At 38.1% G+C, this 24,656-nt stretch overlaps 1 protein-coding gene across 1 annotated transcript in view; it reads left to right on the top strand.

The window, feature by feature from the left end:
• The window catches only part of CFAP61 (cilia and flagella associated protein 61), a 281,876-nt gene that overhangs the window by 36,182 nt on the left and 221,038 nt on the right, over nt 1–24,656 (top strand). Inside the window, exons 7-8 of the mRNA XM_079124251.1 lie at nt 7,282–7,414; nt 22,108–22,267. Coding sequence (XP_078980377.1) covers nt 7,282–7,414; nt 22,108–22,267 — 293 coding nt within the window. The remainder of the gene's footprint in view (nt 1–7,281; nt 7,415–22,107; nt 22,268–24,656) is intronic.

Genomic DNA, 24,656 nt, shown 5'->3' with positions numbered 1-24,656 from the left:
AAATAAACCTGGATGTTTCAACCTGAGGTCTTGCTCAGACAACCTTTGATAGCTAAAAATTTTGCTTGCCTAGACTATGGAAATTTGAAAGAAACAAATTACAAATGGGATATAGTCTTAATGCAAAGAAGTGACAGTAGGTACTCCATAACAAAGAAGTGACATTTATAAAAAGATAAGTGCTTTGTAGTGAATTCAGGTGGAAATTGTGGACATGTCAATTCCTTTGCCTGCAGAAAATGGAAAACTGTGACACATTTTAAAAGTCCTTTGTTTAAAATGTCCAAATTATAGTTTTGTTACTTGTGGGTATAGAATGTCTTGCATCTGAAAAGTACTTTTATATAGACAATCTCATGCCTTATCAACAATGAAAAAACAAAAGACATCTCTGAACATCAAATGGGTGTGACCATGTGCCTCTTAAGTCATTTCTTTTATTTCCAACATGTTTACTTTATGACATCTGTTTCATCAATCGTTACTTGCACTGCTAATTAATGGTAAAGAACACAATTCTTAAGATACTAAACCAATGAACAGTTTGAGATGTAATTATCCTTCAGTCATTTAACTAGCAATATATTCAGAACAAATGAATTAACACCATAATCCCATTCTGTTTCTTTGATTTACCCATGTGGAAAATTATGCTGTAATCTGCCCCTCTACTTAGGCTCTAATTAATGAAGTTACTCTTCTGTGTTTTTCATTATATCTGAAATAAAGCCTAGCTGCTTCTGGACACACCTTTACAAACCTATAGTGGGCTTAATTAATCATCAGTGGTGAATCTGAAATGTTTGAAGGTTTATAAACCATTGTCATGGTCTTTCAGGGGAAAACCTTTCTCAAGTCCTCTTGTGGAGGGTGGGCAGAGACCCAGCGAAAGAAAGGATTATGTTAGCATTGTAAAAGAACTAAAATTTTATTTTATAGAATAACTGCTTTTTTGCTGATAACAATGTTTAACCACATTGGCTCAGCATTATTGCTTTTTAAAATAGATGGAAAAAAATGATTCTTTTCTAGAAGAGGCTCCCAACACAAAGAAGTAAGAAGTGTTTAAGGAGATGGAAATACCCTGATTTGATCATTACACATTGTATACATGATTCTAATGATCCCACCGTACCCCATAAATATGTACAATTATTATGTCAATTATAAATAAAAGACCTTAAAAATAAATTTTATTTTATTTTAACCACAAGTCACATCCCCAGCCTTTTTTTTGGTGTGTGTTTTTTATTTTTGAGACAGTGTCTCACTAAGTTACTTAGGTAAAAATAAATTTTAAAAAATAAGAAATGAAAGAAAAATTAGTTATTTAAAACATAAGATTGATGTTTTTATAAATACTAAAGTTTAATTTCTTGAGATAATTATTTTTTAAACATTTGATAATCTCGTGCTTTTTAGAAATTCACTTAAATTTGATTTCTGAGCAATTTCACAGGAATGAATGTTTAATTGTGTAAGTTATAAATATCCTAATATGTCCAAAATAAGAGATAAAGAAATTACAGGATTCCACCATTGATCTTCTTGCATCCTGGGAAGTGACCCAGAAAATAGTTTGATGAGCAATTCAACTGGAGCAGTGGTGGGTGTGCCAAGATCAAGTTTTGGATCAGAGTCTGGTGGTAGAGATAATTGGCTTTGCATGTGCTTTGAAGTCATGGAAGATATGGGTTTAAAATCCTCTATAGCTTTTAAAACAATGACGTTTTCTAAGCCCGGAAGCTAAGTGACTCCAAAACCATTTTGTAGTTCTAAAATGAAATATATAGTTGAAAAATGATGGATTTGCTTTTCTTAAGGAAGACCACTAGAGGTCATAAGAGATCTTGGAAAGAAACAGGTGCTTTGTTTTTACACATCTGAATAAAAAGCAAAATCTAATTGACATCAACTATAAGTTCTCTTACCCCATGTGGAGACAGTGTTCTTGGTAAAATAATGGCTTAACAAGAACATACTGCATTCTTTAGCACTATCTCTGAATTGGATTCTCTACAAAATTTTCATTGATTTCTTAAAATACACATGTACTTGAAATGTATTTATGGCAATTAAAATGGCAGCAAAATTACCTTTATGACAGTACATTTTTAAGTCTAGCTAATTAAATATAAATCTTCGCTGAATATGGAAAATGACATCAGACCGGAAAGAGGAGGCTGTGTCAATAATCAGAATGTGAAGGTTGCCTGCTGCTGCTGTCCTTACAGCCCTGAAATGTGAACTTTCCATCTGTGAATTTGCAGTGGTTTCTTTGCTGGCAAGGAAGCAGTGTACACCTCTCTGATTCAAGGGAAGCTGGCCTGTAGATTTTCCTCTAGGATGGCAATTATGTAGTAGAGCAGTCAGGATGCTGTGGTGATGAAGCAATCTTAGAATCCATTTGTCACCTAGAGACCCTACCAGGCTGCTCAGAAGAGTTCTCTGGTGTCTGCAACATCATAATGCCCCTGTACATCCTGGATAACTGACTTAGTAGAAATGATGAGTTTGTCCTTCCTTCTCCTGGCCTTATAGTAAGAGGCACCAGATTATCGTTAGTATTGTCGTATCCTGGATTTAGAAAACACCTATTCCCCGAGTGTTCTTGAGAGCCTATTGATTTTAAGTTTTGCATTCAACTCCATTTTCATAAGCATGGTATTCAGAGTCTGATGGATATTTGGGTGCCTGGAAAAGCAGTAAGTCTTTATGGAAAGGACCTCCAGTCTCTTCCAAACAAGTTAAATAAAATATTACAAATTGATTACATTCACAACTGCATCACTGCCCCATCAAAGCCATTCTGAATGGAAGACATAAGGGAGCAGTGCTTTTTTACTCAGAGAATTGCATTAATTCCATTGTATTTTAGGCAGTTCTCATCAATGGAATATTTTGTGACACTTAAATGGTGGGTACCTGCATGATATCATGGCACCAAATTCACAGTGAGACCTCTGGTTCTCCTCGTGCTAACTCTGACAGGCAGTGCTTATCAACTGAGAGCACTCACACTTACACATTTTATTGCATGAATGATTTTCCATAGCTGGGGTGTTTTGTTTCTGTAGGGCTGGACTTTGTCATATGCCATTTGAGACTTTGGGGCTGATGTCATACTTTATCATTAGCACTGGGGCTGATGCAAGATCATAAATTATCGATTACCCCAAGGAATGCATTTAACAGACCAAGTTCCTCTCTAACCATTTTGGGCAAGGGCTTAAGGGAGAGACTTCAGAACTCCAAGATTTGGATGTTTTCCTTCTTATTTTTCCCAGAAGAATTAGAATTGAGGTCTGATTAGGGATAACTGCGTTAATGGGCTGTGGAAAGCTCATGACTGGGTTTAGGGCCCTGCGTCTCTCTGAACCTTCATTCTTGATTTTTATATTTGTAGAGTAATATTTGTTTGTCCATTATATAAATAAAATCCAATGGTACAGTTAGTTTTGGCATTCTCCTTGTGATTGATGTCTTGATCCACTTGAAATGGTTAGGATTTGAATTGTTTCCCCATTATATAAAACAATTATGTCTGTTAATAAGCATTGATGCAACCCTTTATTTTTGACAGTGTTTGAGAATGAACTTGTTGCTTTTTTATTCTAGAATCTTATTTTGTACTATATCATTAAGCCACCTCCTATTAGGAGCAGCTTTTTGTCAGGTTAAGTGGGAAGTAAGTTGTTCCTGGAAGGGAGCACAGTATTCTAGGCTCCTCCAGCTGAGGTTCTGAGGGATCACACAGAGAGCAAATGCTTGCTGAGGGCTGACTGTGAGCAGAGAGCGGGCTCAAGTCTGTCATTTGTATCACTGCATTGCATCCTTGCAGCTATCCGTGTCCCCACCCATTTCATAGATGAGACAACCAAGGCATAGTGTTGAAGTAATTTTGCTTCCTTAATTGATAAAGCAAGTGGAGGGGGTGTTGAACTACCAGTATGGGACTGTGGGTTTCTTGCTCATGTACCCCCTGGAACTTCATGATCATACCTCCTCAGTGAGATCAGTGTACCCTCAGCAAGGTCTTGGTCCAAGGTAAGGGCCATGTTCTTGTTGACTGTTGCTGTTGTACTATATGCCACAGAACCACTACATAGCAGTTCAGAAAGCACATTCCCTGGTTGGGAAGGTACCACACCTTGGCCATAGGAAATTAACACCAGAACCAGACAATGTATATCCCAGGATTGGATTCCTGGAAAGGGAGCATAGGAGGAAGAGTCACTGGAGGGAGGTGAGTGGAGGTGAGCCTTCAAGAGTGCTGGAATTTGGGGTGATCATAGAAGCCAGATCACTGAGTAGAAATAGAATCAAGAAAAAAGGAAGGTGGTGAGGTCTCTTTCTTAGGACAATAAGTAGATCTAGTCATTGTTGGCCATAAGGGTGGAAAGATGGAGGCAATGGAGTTTGTGCCTCCCAGAAACAGTGGGGAACTTGCAAAGGTTTTTAAGTAAGGAGGTGAGGTGAGGAAAGCAGAGTTTTAAGATTAGCACTAGTGGATGGAAAGTCATTGTTCATACCTGCCAACAGGAAGCTAGCACAGTGATTCAACCTGTAATTAGAAACTTTTTCGCCTTACCCACCAACTGTAGATATTTCGTAGTTGTTCTTATTGGTTGTTTCTACCTAAGTAATAATTATGGTAGTACAAATAATGCTCATATATGTTCTTATTTTTGTATTTACTGCTTTTGTAGCAGATGAGAAGAATCTGTGGCAAAGGGAGGTTAGGTACTGTGCCCAGAGTCACAGCTAGTAGGCGGAAAATCAGGATCCAAACCCAAGGCTCTCCAACTCAGGCTGTGATCAGTACATTGTATTTTTTTTTTTTTCTCTAATCTTTTCAAAAGAGCATCCAGTAAGACTTTGCTGAATTTATGACAGGGCCTTGATACACCCAGCTACAGATGACCCTGATAATTTACAGAGTAATCACATACACACATAAATACATGGGCAAGTGGTCAGGGACAGCAACTGAAGTAGTCATATTCTAAACGCACAGTTGACACTTGTTTCTGGCTCCCTGTCCAGGTCTCACACCTGAAAATCCATTGATGGTCTGGCATGATGGAATGAGGCTATTGGAGGTGATGACATCATAGCAAGGTTGATTTAAAAAAAAAAAAAAGATTCTGATTGCCTGCATAGGGACCCTCTGCTGTATCTCTTTCAAAAGAGTTAACAAGAGATTAACAATAAGATGCATAGCAGCAAGGTGGGTGTCCCCAGGATGGTGAGCAGAGCTTCATTAACTTCACCAACATTTTCTCCTCCATAGGAGATATGGTAACAAATGGTACCATGGGCCAATATTTGAAAATGTATAAGCAAGGTTAAATGCTCTTTTTCATAGTGCTTCTCAGAGTCATTCAGTATATAACAGTATATGACAGTCCAGGAGGTTACCTGTAAGAGGTTATTGTTTTTAGACACTGGATTTTTTTTCCCAACATTGAGGATTGAACCGACAGCCTTACACATGCTAGGTAAGTGCTCTTTCACTGAGCTACATCCTCAGCAGCATTGAGATTCTTTCTGGGGACCTGGAAGTAAGTCATGTTGGTGGTCCTCCCTTGTGGTCATCTTGTGTGCATGTGTTTTTCCCTTTATGATGGTCCCTTTGCTAGCTCCCCACTTAATTGTGAGAGCTTATAGAACAGAGACCTGTTTTTAAATATGTATTTATTCCATAAAGATACTTGCCATTTTTGATAAAAAAAACAACTTCATTTCAATAGCTAAGCCAGTGTCATCAGAGATAAAGATTTCATGTTGGGAGCATGTGATGGTTTTCACCCAGTCTGCATAAAATCATTTAGTTTAAAGTATTTAGATTTGGGGAGTGGAGCTGTGGAAGTAGTGGGGGATTTGTTCCAGCAGGGGCTGGAGGAGTTGTGGCATAATTGTCTGGATGATGACCTGTGGCCCCTGAGCCAACCACTCCCCTCTCAATTGTTTTGCTTCCTGCTGCCAATTTTCCAAAGGAGTGTCAAAATAAAGGAAGAGTTTTCAAGTGCATTGTCAGTTTAGTATATTGTGTGTGTAGGCAGGGCTTAAGTCAGCAAAACCTGAGCTCATATCGTGGTTTTGCTGCCACCTATTTCTGTCATCTGGGGAAAAGCATTTCATCATTCTTCTGAGCATTATTCTCCTTCATCTGAAATGTGAAGATGGCATAGCCTACCTCCTGGGATTGGTATAAGAAATATAGCAACAGAGATTACCTGGATAAAGCCCTTTATGTACAAACTGGTCACTCAGTTGCTGGAACTATGGTTAGCATCAATGAGAATATACTAGAAGACAAAATGGGACAATGAAGATGGCAGAATAATGAAATAAATAAGGGGGTGGGGAAATAAAGGTTAGTAGCCCAATCAGATGTACTAGGAAAAAAATAATACATATCTGAAACATATTTTTCAGGAAAACAGTATAAGCATATCCTGGACAAGTAAAATATAACATTAGAATATACTAAAAAAAAAGGGAAGGAACATTAAATAGAGCAACAAAATGGAGTCCAAGAGCCAGCAGTGAACCTGGTTCTTGTTCCCACCACCACCACTAGTTGTAAAGGTCACTGAGAAACAAAGAGAAGGTGGCTGTCGCCAGGGTAATGTACAGAAGATTCATCACCTTCACCATTTCCCCCTCCCCAGAAAGTGTAGGAATACAAGGTACCATGGGCTACTGTTGGAGAATGCATAAATAAGGTTAAATATATAATGGTAACACTCTGGGAAGGACCCTGTACTAGGTTATTGGTTTTAGGTATTGTAATTCTTCATAGGGGAGGGGAACGGGATTCTGGGACCGTGTCATGAAAGTAGTGATGTTGGTAACACACTCAGGAAGTGCTGTCCCCAGTGATCATTGAGCTTATGACAAATGCTGCCCTATGGTACACACTCCAACATATTCACTGTGCTTTCTCTGCCTTAGTGACCCACCCCACCTCAGGTCTTGACATAGCTTCCTCCCCTTCTCTTCATTCAGGACTCAACTCACATGTCCCTCCTCACAGATCTTCCCTGACAACTCGACTCTGTCACTTTTCATCCCAAGGCACATAGCATGATTTGAAATGTTTGAAATTTTCAAAATGCTTTAAGTTTCTTTGTTTCTCTCATGCAAATGTCAGTTCATTTCATGAGAGTGTTTCTGTATCCCTGGTACTTAGAACAGGGGCTGGCATACATTAGGTGCTCCATTGACGGAAGAGATGAAGAAAAAACACTGAACCGAAGTCTTTCTCTTGAACAGGGTGGAAGATCATGACGATCTCATGCCAATATTTATGCACTATGACACCGTTCTGAAGGAAACTTATGGGGAATACTTCCTTGCTGAACTGATAGAGGCCCAAGATGAAGAGAATCATGCCGTTGTGTGTGAGGTTAGTGACTAATCTATCTGGGAAATGCTTAGTGAGAGAAACAAGAGGCACGTTACCAGAGTTATGTTGCTCCTGGACTTGCAGAGGCCCCCGAGAGCTTCTCTGCCCACTCTTTCCCCATGCCCTTCCAGGTGGTATGCCAGGCCTGCTTCTGAGCTGGGGCATTACTCTCTCCACAGAGTTATTTTGTGAGGTTGTTCCAGACGCCCAAAGATGTGGACTCTTTTGTTCTAACTCTAGAGGCAAGAGTTAGAAAAGATTTTCTAAACATATTTAGAAGGGATTTCTGAGATTCCCAAGGTGTCAGAGATCAGAATCACAAACCAGCATTCTGCTGACAAGTAGATTTTTTTTAAACTTAGCAAGTGATTACTTTTTAACTTTTTGTTTTGATATAATTTCACAAGAGAATTTGTATGTACCTACGTTCTCTAGATGTTAACATTTCCCCCATTTGCTTTATCATTCTCATTTGCTTTCTCTACTCTGTCCATCTATTTTTTCAGAACCTTTGGAGAGTAAGTTGTAGACATGATACTTATTTTTTTACTTATTTTTTTTTTATGGTAAACAAATGGGATACATGTTCCTCTGTTTGTACATGGAGTAAAGGCATACCACTTGTATAATCATAAATTTACATAGGGTAATGTTGTTTCATTCATTCTGTTATTTTTTCCCTTCCCCCACCCCTCCCACCCCTCTTTTCCCTCTATACAGTCCTTCCTTCCTCCATTCTTGCCCCCCTCCCTAACCATAACCCTAACCCTAACCCTAACACTAACCCCTCCCACCCCCATTATGTGTCATCATCCGCTTATCAGAGAGATCATTCATCCTTTGTTTTTTTTTTTGAGATTGGCTTATCTCACTTAGCATGATATTCTCCAATTGCATCCATTTGCCTGTAAATGCCATAATTTTTATCATTCTTTATGGCAGAGTAATATTCCACTATATATATATATATATATATATATATATATATATATATCACAGTTTCTTTATCCATTCATCAATTGAAGGGCATCTAGGTTGGTTCCACAATCTGGCTATTGTGAATTGAGCAGCTATGAACATTGATGTGGCTGCATCTCTGTAGTATGCTGATTTTAAGTCCTTTGGGTATAGGCCAAGGAGTGGGATAGATGGGTCAAATGGTGGGTCCATTCCAAGTTTTCTAAGGAATCTCCACACTGCTTTTCAGAGTGGCTGCACTAATTTGCAGCCCCACCAGCAATGTATGAGTGTACCTTTTCCCCCACATCCTTGCCAACAACTGTTGTTGCTTGTATTCTTGATAATCGCCATTCTAATTGGGGTGAGATGGAATCTCAGGGTGGTTTTGATTTGCATTTCTCTTATTACTAGAGATGTGGAACATTTTTTCATATGTTTGTTGATCGCTTGTAGATCTTCTTCTGTGAAGTGTCTATTCATTTCCTTAGCCCATTTGTTGATTGGGTTATTTGTATTCTTGGTGTAGAGTTTTTTGAGTTCTTTATAGATTCTGGAGATTAGTGCTCTATCTGAAGTATGATTGGCAGAGATTTTCTTCCACTTTGTAGTCTCTTTCTTTGCATTGCTGATAGTTTCCTTTGCTGAGAGAAAGCTTTTTAGTTTGAATCTATCCCAGTGGTTGATTCTAGCTTTTATTTCTTGTGCTATGGGAGTCCTGTTGAGGAAGTCTGGTCCTAAGCCTACATGTTGAAGATCTGGACCTACTTTTTCTTCTATAAGATGCAGGATCTCTGGTCTGATTCTGAGGTCCTTAATCCATTTTGAGTTGAGTTTCATGCACGGTGAGAGATACGGGTTTAGTTTCATTCTGTTGCATATGGATTTCCAATTTTCCCAGCACCATTTGCTGAAGAGGCTATCTTTTCTCCATTGCATATTTTTGGCACCTTTGTCTAGTATGAGAAAATTGTATTTATTTGGGTTTGTGTCCATGTCCTCTATTCTGTACCATTGATCTACCTGTCTATTTTGGTACCAATACCATGCCGTTTTTGTTACTATTGCTTTACAGTAGAGTTGAACTTCTGGTATTACGATACCCTCAGCTTCATTTTTCCTGTGAAGGATTGCTTTAGCTATTCTGGGTTCCTTATTCTTCCAGATGAATTTCATGATTGCTTGCTCTATTTTTGTAAGGTACATCATTGGGATTTTAATTGGAATTGCATTGAATCTGTAAAACACTTTTGGTAGTATGGCCATTTTGACAATATTAATTCTGCCTATCCAAGAACATGGGAGATCTTTCCATCTTCTAAGGTTTTCTTTAATTTCTTTCTTCAATGTTCTGTAGTTCTCATTGTAGAGATCTTTTACCTCTTTTGTTAGATTGATTTCCAAGTATTTTATTTTTTTGAAGCTATTGCGAATGGGATAGTTTTCCTAATTTTTCTTTCCAAAGATTCGTCACTTATGTATAATAATGCATTAGATTTATGAGCATTGATCTTGTAACCTGCTACTTTACTGAATTCACTTAAGAGTTCTAAAAGTTTTCTGGTGGAATTTCCTGGTTCCTCTAAGTATATAATCATATCATCAGCAAATAGGGATAGTTTGAGTTCTTCTTTTCCAATTCGTATCCCTTTAATTTCTTTGGTTTGTCTAATTGATCTGGCTAGAGTTTCGAGGACAATGTTGAATAGAAGTGGTGAAAGGGGCCATCCCTGCCTCATTCCAGTTTTTAGGGGGAATGCTTTCAGTTTTTCACCATTTAGAATAATATTAGCCATGGGCTTAGCATAGATAGCCTTTACAATGTTAAGGAATGTTCCCACTATCCCTATTTTTTCTAGTGTTTTGAGCATGAAGGGGTGCTGTATTTTATCAAATGCTTTTTCTGCATCTATTGAAATAATCATGTGATTCTTGACTTTAAATCTGTTGATATGGTGAATTACATTTATTGATTTCCTGATATTGAACCAACCTTGCATCCCTGGGATGAAACCCCCTTGATCATGGTGCACTATCTTTTTAATATATTTTTGTATGCAATTTGCTAAAATTTTGTTGAGAATTTTTGCGTCAATGTTCATTAAGGATATTGGTCTGAAATTTTCTTTCCTCAATGTGTCTCTGTCTGGTTTAGGTATCAGGGTGATATTGGCTTCATAGAATGAGTTTGGGAGGGTTCCCTCCTCTTCTATTTTATGGAATACTTTGAGAATTATTGGAATGAGCTCTTCTTTAAAGGTTTTGTAGAACTCGGCTGAGAACCCATCTGGTCATGGACTTTTCATTGTTGGTAGGCTTTTGATGACTTCTTCTATTTCATTACTTGAAATTGGTCTATTTAAATTGTGTATGTCCTCCTCGTTCAGTTCAGGCAATTCATATGTCTCTAGAAACCTGTTGATGTCTTCGAAATTTTCTATTTTGTTGGAGTATAGATTTTCAAAATAGCTTCTTATTATGTTTTTATTTCACTCGTGTCTGTTGTGATATTTCCTTGTTCATTCCGAATTTCTCTCTTCTTCTCATTGTTATTGTGGCTAAGGGTTTATCAATTTTGTTTATTTTTTCAAAGAACCAACTATTTATTTTGTCAATTTTTCTATTGTTTCTTTTGTTTCAATTTTGTTGATTTCAGCTCTGAGTTTAACTATTTCCTGTCTTCTACTACTTTTGGTGTTGGTCTTTTCTTCTTTTTCTAGGGCTTTGAGCTGTAGTGTTAGGTCATTTATTTGTTGATTTTTTCTTCTTTTATTGAATGCGCTCCATGACATAAATTTTCCTCTAAGTGCTGCTTTCATAGTGTCCCAGAGATTTTGATATGATGTTTCTTTGTTCTCATTTACCGCTAAGAATTTCTTAATTTCCTTCCTGTTATCTTCTGTTATCCATTCATCATATAATAGCATATTATTTAATCTCCAGGTGTTGGAGTAGCTTCTGTTTTTTACTCTTTCATTTATTTCTAATTTCAATCCATTATGACCTGATAGAATACAAGGTAGTGTCTCTATCTTCTTGTATTTGCTAACATTAGCTTTGTGGCATAATATATGGTCTATTTTAGAGAAGGATCCATGTGCTGCTGAGAAGAAAGTGTATTTGCTCTTGGTTGGATGGTATACTCTATAAATGTCCATTAAGTCTAAATTATTGATTGTGTTATTGAGATCTATGGTTTCTTTGTTGAATTTTTGTTTGGAAGATCTGTCCAGTGGTGAGAGAGGCGTATTAAAATCACCTAGTATTATTGTGTTATGTCCTATTTGGTTTCTGAAACTGAGAAGGATTTGTTTGACATACATGGATGAGCCACTGTTTGGGGCATAGATATTTATGATTGTTATTTCTTGCTGGTTTATGCTTCCCTTAAGCAGTATGTAATGTCCTTTATCCCTTCTGACTAACTTTGACTTGAAGTCCACATTATCTGAAATGAGGATGGATACCCCAGCTTTTTTGCTGAGTCCATGTGCATGGTATGTTTTTCTCCATCCTTTCACCTTTAGTCTGTGGGTATCTCTTTCTATGAGGTGAGTCTCTTGCAGGCAACATATTGTTGGATCTTTCCTTTTAATCCAACCTGCCTGTCTATGTCTTTTGATTGATGAGTTCAGGCCATTAATATTCAAGGTTATTATTGAGATATGATTTGTATTCCCAGTCATTTGGCTCATTTAAAAATTTTTTTTGACATGACTTGGTTTCTCCATTATTTGACAATTCCTTTAGGATAGTTCCTTCCTTTGCTGATTTGCTTCTTTGTTATTCATCTGTTCCTCGTGGAATATTTTGCTGAGAATGTTCTATAATGCTGGCTTTCTTTTTGTAAATTCTTTTAGCTTTTGTTTATCATGGAAGGATTTTATTTCATTGTCAAATTTGAAGGTAAGTTTTGCTGGGTATAAGATTCTTGGTTGGCATCCATTTTCTTTCAGGGCTTGAAAAATGTTGTTCCAGGCCCTTCTAGCTTTTAGGGTCTGGATTGAAAAATCTGCTGATATCCATATTGGTTTCCCCCTGAATGTAATTTAGTTCTTTTCTCTCACAGCCTTTAAAATTCTGTGTTTATTTTGTATGTTAGGTATTTTCATTATAATGTGCCTTGGTGTGGGTCTGTTGTAATTTTGTGTATTTGGATTGTGTATAAGCCTCTTGTACTTGATTTTCCATTTCATTCTGCAGATTTGGAAAATTTTCTGATATTATTTCATTGAATAGATTGTTCATTCCTTTGGTTTGTTTCTCTAAGCCTTCCTCAATCCCAATAATTCTTAAATTTGGCCTTTTCGTGATATCCCATAATTCTTATAGATTCTGTTCATGATTTCTTACCATCTTCTCTGTTTAGTGAACTTTGATTTCAAGATTAAATATTTTGTCTTCAATGTCTGAGGTTCTGTCTTCCAGGTGTTCTATCCTATTGGTTATGCTTTCTATGGAGTTCTTAATTCGGTTTATTGTTTCCTTCATTTCAAGGATTTCTGTTTGTTTTTTTTTCAATATCTCTAACTCTTTATTGAAATGATCTTTTGCTTCCTGTATCTGCGCTTTTAACTGTCGATTGGTGCAATCATTCAATGTCTGCATTTGCTCTTTCATCTCATCATTTGCTTCCCTGATCATTTTAATTATGTACATTCTGAACTCCCTTTCTGTCATTTCTTCTGCCATGCTGTCATTGGATTTTATTGATGTAACATCTAGATTTGTTTGGGGCATTTTCTTCCCCTGTTTTCTTATATTGTTCAGGTGTCATTGGATCGCTGAGATATTGCAGATTTCCTCTATTGACTTATAGTGTCCCTGAAGATTTCTAGTATATCCCCTCTTAGCCTTCAGTAGCCTGAAGTCTTGGAGGAAGTTGATAATGCGGTGCTCCACAAGGAAGCTGCCTCTCTAGGGGTAGTGGCCTCAGTTGGGGTATATTCCCTGCTAATGGGCAGGGGTGCCTCCACTTGTTGACCAATGGTCATCTAAAGGGGAACTAGGCTGTGGACTGAGGCAAGGCTTGTTTGGGCCTGTGTCTCTGGTTTTACCATCCTTGTGGGAAAACCTCACCCAGCAGGGAAGATTCACCTGGTGGGGAGTTCTTGCTGGTCAGTTCCCCTCCTAGAGGTTCCCCTCAATCCACAACTACCACCTGGGCTGGGCAGCCTTCCTCTGCAACATTCCCAGTGGTCTAGACCTACCTCCTGGGTCTGGGAGCCTCACCCTGTGCAGAAGAGTCTCCATAGGCTACCCCTCCTCAGAGAAGCTGCCCGCAGTCCTGGAACCTTGGCTCCATCCCTCAGCTTGTCTCTGTGTGGCTCTTCCACCAAGAAGCCACCTGGAGCCCCGCCGCACGCCTTCTCCTCCCGGCAGCCACCTGAAGTTCCCGTGCAGTCGCTCCGAGTCCAAGCAACCCGCTGCTCGCCTCCTCCCCCTTTACTTCTTAAACCTTCCGTGTATATGCCCTAAAAATCAAGAACTTTCTTTTACATAACTCATAACCATTGTACAGTGATGAAAGTCAAATAATTATGATTCCTACAATCCTTTTATCTAATCTTCAGATTTTATTGACAGTTCCAACAATGTCCTTTATGAAAAAAATAAGTCCAGGTAATTCATTGCATTCAGGTGTGCAGTCTCTTCAATCTCTTTTAATCTGGAATCACTCCCTGCTATGTCATTATTTTTCATGACAATGACAGTTTTGAAGAATTCAGGTCAGTTATTTTGTGGAATGTCTTTCCATTTGGATTTGTTCAGTGTTTCCTTATGATTTGATCCAGGTTAAATAGGATTAAATTTTGTTGAATTAGTGACTGACATAAATATTAGGAGCACACACACACACATATACATACATAGATATATATATATTTTTTATATGTATGTGTGTGTGTGTGTTTGTGTGTGTGTGTGTGTGTGCATTTGTGTGTGTGTATGTGAGTGTGTGTGTGTGTGTTGGAATTTCTAGCTTTTCTGAAAAAATCAGACCTGGTGTTTGGGACCCAAAAGATCCAACCTACACCCTTCAGTATGGCAGCTGGAGACTCAGAGGACCACATTTTTTGAAAAGATAGAGAAGAGAATGGACAAGCTAGCTAGCCTTAGTGTGACCAGAGAGGCCCAGGTCCAAGATTTTCATGACCTTCTCTCATCCTTGACCCACCCTTGAAGGCATCCACCAAGGGGCGCTCCTCCCTTATAGAATTTCATCTACCAGCAGTCCCATTTCTGCATTTCCCCCAGTAGGATTTGGTAAATTCCTAAATCTTGTAGGGAAAAAGTAATTCTCATACATCATTGGTGGGATTTTAAATTAGTACAACCACTATGATAATCAACATTAAGGTTCCTCAAAAGACTAGAATGGAACCACCATATGACCCAGCTATAACACTCCTCAGTATTTATCCAAAGGAGTCAAAGTCAGCATGCTATGGTGATACATGCATACTCATGTTGACAGCAGCATAATTCACAATAGCCAAACTATGGAACCAGTGTAAGTGTCCATTAATGGATGAATGGATAAAGAAAATATGATATATATATATATATATATATATATATATATATATATACACAATGGAGTTTTATGCAGTCAAAAAGAATAGAATTCTGTCATTTGCAGGAAAATGGATGGAAACTGAGAACATTAGGTTAAATGAAATAAGCCAAACTTAGAAGGTCAAAGGTCATATGTTTTCTCTTATGCAGAAGCGAGAGAAAAAAGGAAAAAAAAGTTGGGGGAGGAAATCTCATGAAAATAAAAGGGAGATGTACAGAGGTACTGGGGAATGAAATCGACCAAATTATGTGGGCATGTACAAATATATAACAATGAATCCTACTAATATTTGTAATCACAATGCACCAATAAAAAATAATATCCTAAATCTGATAGCCGAACATAAGTATATTTAGGTATCTTTAGGCAGGTACTATTTGTTGGATGGGGGGGTGCTAAAATATGCTTTCCTGAAAAATAACACGACACCATTGTACCCTAAGCTGTTCCACTTGAAGCTTTAGTACTCTTAAGAGCTGAAAATGCTGAAACAGGGATAACTGTGGGGTTTGCTCAACGTCAGGGAGAAATTGTCTGATTGAAAAAACTTGGAACTTTTGGCATCTTAGTTATCAGAGAGTGTATGTTGACTCTTCAGTGTTGGGAAGAATAGGTCCTTGAATGGATCTTCTTCTCATGCCATTGGGCACATGAGGAAAGTATGTGAAAGCAGTGGTACTCAAAGTCAAGTCTGCTTAGGAATTCTTTCTTGGCTTAGGAATTCTTTGTCTGGGCCCAACACCAGTATTTCTGACCCATTAGCTCTGTCTGGCAAGGGTAGGCTTGAGAAGTTGCATGTCTCACACGTTCCAGACTGATACTGCTGCTCCAGGGACCATATTTGAGAACTCTGTTAGAAGGAGTGAAGCCTCTTTTGAATGGTTTGTCACTGACTCGTGTGCAGGGATCTCACAAGGTCAAATTGGGTGCCCACACAACCTGTTCATTCATAGAATCCCAAAAGATGACCACAAATTTTGTTTTTGTTTTCAAATGGATGTTTGGTTTTCACTTCAAAAGGAGAGACTTTGTACCAGTTAAAAGATGGGAATTTATCAGGAGGCTGAGGCAGGAGGATAGCAAGTTCAAAGCCAGCCTCAGCAAAAAAAGTGAGGCACTAAGCAACTCAGCAAGACCCTGTCTCTAAATAAAATACAAAATAAGGCTGGGGATGTGGCTCAGTGGTTGAGTGCCCCTGAGTTCAATCCCTGGTCCAATGAAAAAAAAAAAAAAAAGATGAGAATTTAGCAGTTTTATTTCTAGGATGATTTTTTTCCGGGGTTCATGTTCCTCCATACACTCATTTCTCATTTACTAAGACTGTAAGACTTGTTTAAAGAATATTATTTTTTTCTCTCTTTTTTTTTTAAGTACTGGGAATTGAACCCAGGAGTATTTAACCACTGAACTATATTCTCATCCCTTTTTATTTTTTATTTTGAGACAGGGTCTTGCTAAGTTGCTTAGGACCTCAATAATTTGCTGAGACTGGCCTCAAACTTGTGATCTACCTGCCTCAGCCTCCTGAGTTGTGGGATTACAGACCTGTACCACCATGTCCAGAAAGAATATTACTTTTCTTGAAACTTGAAATCAAAAGTTCTTTAATGTATATGACGTGAGCAGTTTGTGGCTTCCTATTATCAGGGGTTCTCAAACTTGGCACATTGGAGACCCTGGAAGGCTTCTAGATTTCCCCATGATGAGAAACTTTGTACCCAGAACACATAAAGAATTCTTACACCAAAAGAGACAAATAAAATAAAACAATGAACAAATTATGACAAATGACTCAAGTAGACATATCTCCAAAAAGAAAAAGAGAAAATAAAAAGACCAGTTGTCAGTAAGCATGTGATAAAATGTCATTCAACATCTTACAATGTCAGTAGGGAAATGCAAATTAAAATCACAGTGAGCTACTACTTTACCTCCATCAGGATAGTTACTTTTTTTTTTTTAAAGGATAATAACGGGCATTGGAAAGGATGTAGAGAAATGGGAGCCTTTGTCCCTTTGCTGGTGGGATTATAAAATGTCTCAGCAATTTTGGAAAACAATCTAACATTTTCTCCCAAAGTTAAACATATGTTTACCTATTCAACAATCCCACACCTAGAATTGAAAACATATTTCCACCCAAAGACTCATACACAAATGTCCACAGCAGCATCATTCATAATACTCAATAAGGGAAAGCAACCCAAATGTCCATCTACTGATGAATGGCTAAACAAAATGTGGTACATCCATTCAATGGAATGTTATTAAGAAATAGAGTGTAGTACTGACACATGCTACAACATATTTGAACCTGGAAAATATTATGCTAAGGGGAAGAATAGACATGACATATATTGTATGATTGCATTTATATGAAAGCCGAAAGTAGAAAAGTCGTAGAAACAGAAAGCATTTAGTAGCTGTAAGTAGAGGGAAATGGAAAGTGAACAATAATGAATATTGGTGGTGGTTTTGTTTATTTTTTTTTTTTTGTCATATTGTGGGTGAAAATGTTCTAGAATTGGATAGTGGTTATGAAGAGTTGTGAATACACTAAAAACCACTGAGTTGTATAATTTTTAAAGGATTATCAACTTTAGTTAAATCAGTCTTTTTGGTGTATAGCACAATCAGAATTTTTAAATTTTAAGTAAATTTCTTCTTTTCTTTCTTTCACCCCCCACCCCTTTTGAGACAAGGTCATCCTGCGTTGCCTGCCCAGGCTGGCCTCCAGCTCATGGGCTCAAGTGCTCCTCCTGACTCAGTCTCCCTAGTAACTGGGATTATAGGTGCATACCAACACACCCACACAATCACGGTTTTTTCGTTTTCTTTGTTTTTAACTCCCCAGAAGATTTCAAAATGTAGTCTAGGTGGTGAACCACTCACCTACACGGGTAGTTCTTCACCATACATCTGGTGAAGAACTAGGTGAATTTAGACAGATATGAGCTTAAGTTTCTGAAGGCAAAAACTAGCCCTCAGAATTAGTTTCTGAGGTACTACATCAAAAGAATTTTAATTTTAATTTAATTTTTAAATTTTTTTCATACTTAGGTTTTTGCCTTGACCTTTAAAGCATTGTTTTCATATATTCTTATTCAACTTTTAGCTCTAGGCTAATGAGAAAAGGAAGGGTCAGAAAGAATTTGGGCCCAGCAGCACCATTTTGGAAAATCATGTTTTTACACAATTAGAAAAATAAAAGACTTGAAATGATTCCTGCAAACCCTAGCAGGGAATTTTAATCTACCCATCTAATTTAATGAGATCTTTGTTTCTGGAAAACTTTAACTCTCTGGTCTCCAGTTGCTAGTTTTACCCCCAACCACTTGAGTTAGTGCTTTTTGCAGAAGCTATGTGTACCTCTTCCCCTTTGCTTGTTCTTCCTTGTTATACATCACACTTTTAGTGTGTGTAAACATCAGAGCAAAGCCCCAAACCTGCAAGGATCATTTGTTGTCTCTAAAGAGGCCCAGGGAACCCAGCCTTCTTAGGGGCCATGCTGCCTTGGGCATCAGAGGCTCTGTGTTCTATGGAGATGACACCAAGGACCTTGATCTTAAAACAGAAGAGCAGAGGCAGGCCCTGAGAACCTGGTCCTGGGAGGTGACCTCCAGTCTGAACAGAGCCATAGCTGGTGTCTTGAAGACTTTTTGTGTTCAAGAACAGTGCTTGTCCCACCCTCCCACTGACCTCCCAGGACCTTAGTCCTCAGAGGCTCTTGAGTAGTGGTGTTCTGACTCTAGCTTGCTCTGGCTCCAGAGAGTTGATTTTTAAATCTTCAGGAAATTTGCAAGCTGCTTGTTAAACACAGCCATTATTGAAAACTGACATAAACTTGTAGCATAATAAATCACATTAAAACAAAGCCACTAAATGTTTTCAGTTTATCATTTCCAATTATTTTACTGTTATCTGTGCTCTTGAGGTGTTTTGTCTGTGGTCTTTATATAGTGGATATATATCTAATGACATGCTTCTTCTCAATCCTGTGTTCAGTTATATCACACTATCACACTAGTAGCTAAAGTTGGCCATAAGGAGAGTATTCATACTGCAGAAATGGGCAAGTGCTCCAAATCTGGGTTTTTTTTTTTCCCCCTGAATACTTATTAGGCATTTATCAGCACACTGTGCTTTTAGGTGACCACCACTGACCAGAGATAACAATAAAGTATATCAAGTCTCTCTAAACTAGCCTATGGCATTTTTAGGCCATGCATATGGAGTGCCTGAGAGCTATGCCTGAGCCAAATGGAAAACCAAAGACTAGTTAAAGGGGTTTTTGCTACAAGGACTTTTTTGTGGCTTCATAGCTACTTTGAAGGAGTTTTGGGTCATGACTTCACTGCAAGTTCCGTGTCATAACTGTATCCTGGCTTACCTTGACATCTGGTGTTTACTCCAAGCTGAGATTTCAAGGAAGGGCAGTTGGAGGCCAAGGGCGGCTCCTAGAGACAGATGGGCATAGCGTCTGCTTTGGCATCATCCAGGGCATGGAAAGCAGTGGTCTGAGTAAGCACCACTGACCTGCAGGCGGGAGAGAGCCTGCCAGGTTAGCCATGCTCTTGGCATCTGGAGAAGGGGATCAACGCCAGCAGTGGTCACAATGAGGACAAAACCCTCATTGTGGAATACTGTCACCCAAAAGGGATGGGTGACCAACAGGCATTTTGGATGGAACTATAAATGATAAAGTACATGTGTGTCTATGTGTTGGTGAAGATGAGGCCAGTGGACACTTGGTTTTCCAGCCATCTAAACTTTCTGTGTGTATCATGTAGATCCTCCCAGGACAAACAGGAACCACAACAAAACTTGCAATTTTGTTCTCAAGTATAAGGTAAATGAAGAGACTTTTATGGTGGAAAGGACCTCTGGACTTGAAAGATAACAGCCAGCAGTTTGTGTCTTTGCATTACACAAGTAAGAAAGTTCATAAATTCATTTATTTTTCTGGAAAACACAAATACACACAAAGATGCATTTGGATCCTCTTACAAATTCATGTTTAAGAATGGTGTTTTTCAAATGAGTTATCTGAAAGAAATCCAAAGTAAGGAACACATACTTCCAGGAAATGTCCTAGCTCTGTTGTTGTCTCTTAATTGTGAACTTTTGTAAATTGTTACAACCCTGGATGAATGATGGGAATATAACAGGTTGTAGAATTGGAGAACACTAAATCTTTGTTCCTAATGGCAAAACATGTTTCTCTCATTTTCATCAGAATGTGTGATCCATGCCATTTGAAATCAAATTCCAAACACAATGAGCCATTAGTGTAATAGCTCATTACTAACAGCGGTCTTATAAATAATACATTCTTATCATGCACATGCAGCTCGCCGTGAAGCCAGCAAAAGGTATTTCAGGCCATCGAAGTTTCGTTGCGCCAACGCGGCTGTAGATTAGAAGGACATCTCCATGTGAACCAAGATGGATGCCAATTTTCCCTGCCGGGAGTGAGGCTGGCCGCCTCTTTCTGCACATATGGTAGATGGATTGGTTAATCAGCGTCTGCTGAGTCTTGGGCCTAAAATTACAGAGAAGCCAGACAACTGCAGCTACGCAGCCTTTGTTCACGAGTGCAAACAAGACAAACAATCACTTGTTATTTGGGAAAAAAATTAAAATGTTTATTTTGGACTTTTATTAAAGTGTCAATGGCTTTGTAAAACAGCTGTGTAAATCCAGTCTTTTATAGCAAGTAGCATTTGGGGGGTCCTGTAAAGGAAGGAATATACATGGAAAGATTCATTTAAAAAAAATTCTTTTTGAATTTCATTTTTGGAGAGAAAATAAAGGGCATCTCACATTTATTTTTCAAAAACATCCTTGAGAACAAATGTTTTTTAATTGAAGATGGGTTGGGAAATAGTTTAATATTTAATATTTTTCTGTGCCATCTAAAAGATTAAGCATTATTATCAATTGATTCTCTGTTTTAGGATGTTAAAGCATTGACCATTTTTCTGACTGGGCACTGGTGAATAAATGCAGCATTTCTGGGAATAGGGAATGTAGTGATTATTGAGTTCTACTTTCTGAATGGAATATTTCCAAAAATTATGTCTGAACACGTGAGCGATAGGACCCAGTGAATTTTGGTTTCTAATAAGAGCAGAGTCTAAGCATTCAACTGGGAATTGGCTTAAAACCCACTTACTAATCCACAGGAATTATTTGTGTGAAATTTAAAGGACTATACATTCTCTCTCTCTCTTTAAATTTAAGTACTCTTCCTGCAGAAAGGAATGAAATACAGAATTAGTAAAGGAACATAATAAGGAATTTCAATCACAGTCCTTTCTCAATGTGGAATATGATAGAATTAAAATATTTCCTTAATGCATAATGTTTTGGTACCAATGATAGATCGAGATCAGTTAGTTACTCAACTTCCCACCTGTGTCTCTCTCATGAAGGACATAAAATCATAGGAACACTGCAAGAACATTAAAACCCAATTCTGTTAGGATGCTAAGTGGTGGTGCATTTGGAGATCAGTCCTACCTGGTGAACCTACCCAACCTTACTCAGGTTCACACAACTATTTGCCACCAAACCTCCTTTCCTCAGCTTTCCTCCCATCAGACCATCCAGTAAATAAATTCAAGAGAAGTTGAAGAGTTCCAACATGTTAAGGAGCTAATAAGCATGAATGTTCTCTGAATTGGGGACCAATCAGATGGGCACTGGAACAATGACCCATTTTACCATGACCTGTGCATGGTGGGAGTGAGGAAAGTGCACAGGAGGCCTGGGATTTGTAGTGGGATAAAATGAAAAAAAGACACCAGATGGCAGAGGATATGGGGCAGGCAGGGAGATTGGCCAAGAAAAAGGGTAAGTATTAAGTTCCAATAGTATCCCCTCCAGAACTCTCTGACAACTTCCCTAAGTTACTTATTCACCTCTAGGATTCACCTCTAGTGGTCTCTTATTGGACATTTCTTTGAACACATTGTATGTACCTTACATTGTGCTGGACACTAGAGCTACTTAAGGAAGACACTCTTTTCTCTCTTAAACAACTCATAGTGCCTGTGAAGTCACCATCAGACCAACATGCCCAGGGCTCATGGAAGTTTTATGATGAGAATAACTTGGGGTCTGATGGAGTAACCAGGTGTTTTGGATGTTCCAGGTCGAAGGCGTAGCTGTTGGGTTCATGAGTGTGTGCTCAAGAGTGAACTTGCCCTTGCTGCATGAGTGCTTCGATTTGGGACCTTTCCACGGACTCTGCATCCCACATCCTGATGACATTCTGGAACCACCAGAAGAAATAGATGCTCAAGAAGGTCAAGGTATTGTGGCTATCTCAGGGACACCTCAGCAAATAAAATCCATGCCTTGGACATATTTGTGTTCTTTGCTAAGTGATGAAACTAGAGAGGACATCTGTGTTTCCTTCTCCACTCCCCTTTAGGAGTAGTTCCTGTGGTTAATCTCATCATTATACAAAAAATATCTATGGGCAGAGAAGGTCAAAAGTGCATTGGTATATTTAGACATATTGTCCTTGCAGTAAAGGGCTCCCAAAGTCAGAATTTTCATTGCTAAAAATAAGTCATGGTAAAATAATTGCTGGCATTTCAGGATTTTACACACATGTGCACATGGGCACACATGCATGCACACACAAAGCCAAAATAGAACAAACGATTATTTCAAATTAAGAACTCAAGAAACTTGGGATATAGCTCAATGGTAGAGCACTTGCCTGGCTTATTCAAAGCCCTGGGTTTCATTCCCAGCATCACCAAAAAATAAATAAATAAATAAATAAAAGGAACTCAAGAGATTTGTAAAATGTTAATCGCAGCAATTCATACTTCTGTGTCTATGTCTTTGACAAAATCTTACCTAGCATAGGTCTGCTGCAAGTAGTCATTTTTAACTTGCTAATTTCTAGCTATATGAAATAATAAAATCAACTTTGAAATATTGTCTGTGTCAGGATTTTCACCAAATAGAATGAGATAATCTCAAACTTCTGTGTTTTGATTTAACAAGGGCTCACCATATCCATGGGTGTCTTTGTAGTGAAATGTGTTCTTATGGCAGACACATGCAGGCTAGTGATTTTGGGTATGTTATTTCAGTTCTCAAATTTGGGTTTCTTCATTTGCAAAGTAGAGAATAATAGTAATTCTTCCACACTAGGGAGTCTTAAAGTTTCACCCAGAGTGACTTTGAGTATGTTAATTTACTTCTTAAACCTGGGTTTCTTCATTTGCAAAGCAGAGAAAATAGTAATGTCTTCCACACAGAGGAGTCTCGAAGTTTCACCCAGATAAGCCATGTGAAAGTGCTTTACACAGCTTCCCTAATAAATTCAGTGCTTGGTAAAATGTTGATCCTCTTTATTAGCAGTGTTACTTTTTGTGATTGGTCTTTCACCTACTTGAGTTTCTCCAAGGTAGAATCAGGGTATTTTGAACTGTTCTTTCTCCTGTGTGAAAGAGTATATCAAGATTGTTCAAACATAGGTAGAGAAATACTTTGGTTGGTGGCATAGGATTTGGAAATCTAGACAAAAGCAGGTGGTGATTTCGCTGGTTATATCCCCTGGATGGGAAACCAAGTGCATGGGTATGAAGACCTTGTCTGATTCTACACACTCATCACAGAGAACTTGTGAGTCCGTGGGTGTAGAAGTGCTTGCCTTTTTGTACTGATGACAACACCCAGAGATATTTAAGGTCATTGCTGTTTCATAGTGAAGGCCAGCTGCCCAGGCTTCTCAGCCAAAAGACATCATAGGAGTGATCTGAAGAAACTTTTCACCATAAGACAGTCCTGAACTCTAAATTGTCATTATCATTTTCCAATGCTTAAATTCTTCTTTGAAGATGACATCAAATAGGAGCCTTGTTATAGCTCAATGTTCTCAGATATAAGATGGATATAAAAATAATCTAATCCAAAGAAATATTGGGAGGGTTAAACATTAGAAATTTTGTGATGTGCTTAGCTCCATGCCAAAGCACAGAGTAAGTCCTACAAATTTTTAAGTTGCCCCCTCCATACTGCTGTTTGTTATTACAAACAAGCTGAAAAGACAATCTCTTCCATTCAGTTCCTCCTGAGTGGTTCTATATAGCTACTGATATTCCCTACATAGAATGAATAGAAAATTCCTGTCTTAGAAACTTAATGAGGGGAGGACTCAAATTTAAACAGAACTCTGGACTTAAAAATCACACATATGTCTTTGTCTAGCAAAGCCCCCAAGACTTACTACTCTTTACCTCCCTCAGTATTTTTACTTAAAATCAGTTGCTCTGAGGATAGCTTGGTAAGTAAAAGAAATAGGAAAACTTTTCTTGTTATCTTCTGGACCTTGTTTACTTTTGAAAATCAGCTTACAAAGATGATTCTTTATGAAATTTTCACAAGGGAGCTACTATTGTAGACTTCCAAATAACTCAGGGATGGATTTACAAATCATCAACAGCTCATTATATATAAGAAAAGAGTCATCAACACATTTTGCTGCCATCTTCGTATCAACAACAACAAAGAATGAGGCTCCAGAGAAAATTCTAAATGTACTGTGATCTACTGTGACCTTTTTTTTCTGAGGAAAGTCTCAAGTTAAAGGAAATATAATTTCCCTAAAATATGAACCAAAATTCTCATTTCAAATGAGCACACATTGCTGTGCCTTATATCTTGTATATTATTTAGTGC

The sequence above is a fragment of the Sciurus vulgaris genome, assembly GCF_902686455.1.
Source record: "Sciurus vulgaris genome assembly, chromosome: 2".
In the NCBI taxonomy this organism is placed as follows: domain Eukaryota; kingdom Metazoa; phylum Chordata; class Mammalia; order Rodentia; family Sciuridae; genus Sciurus; species Sciurus vulgaris.
Note: the sequence above shows the minus strand (reverse complement) of the source record. Positions and strands in the feature narration are given on the sequence as shown.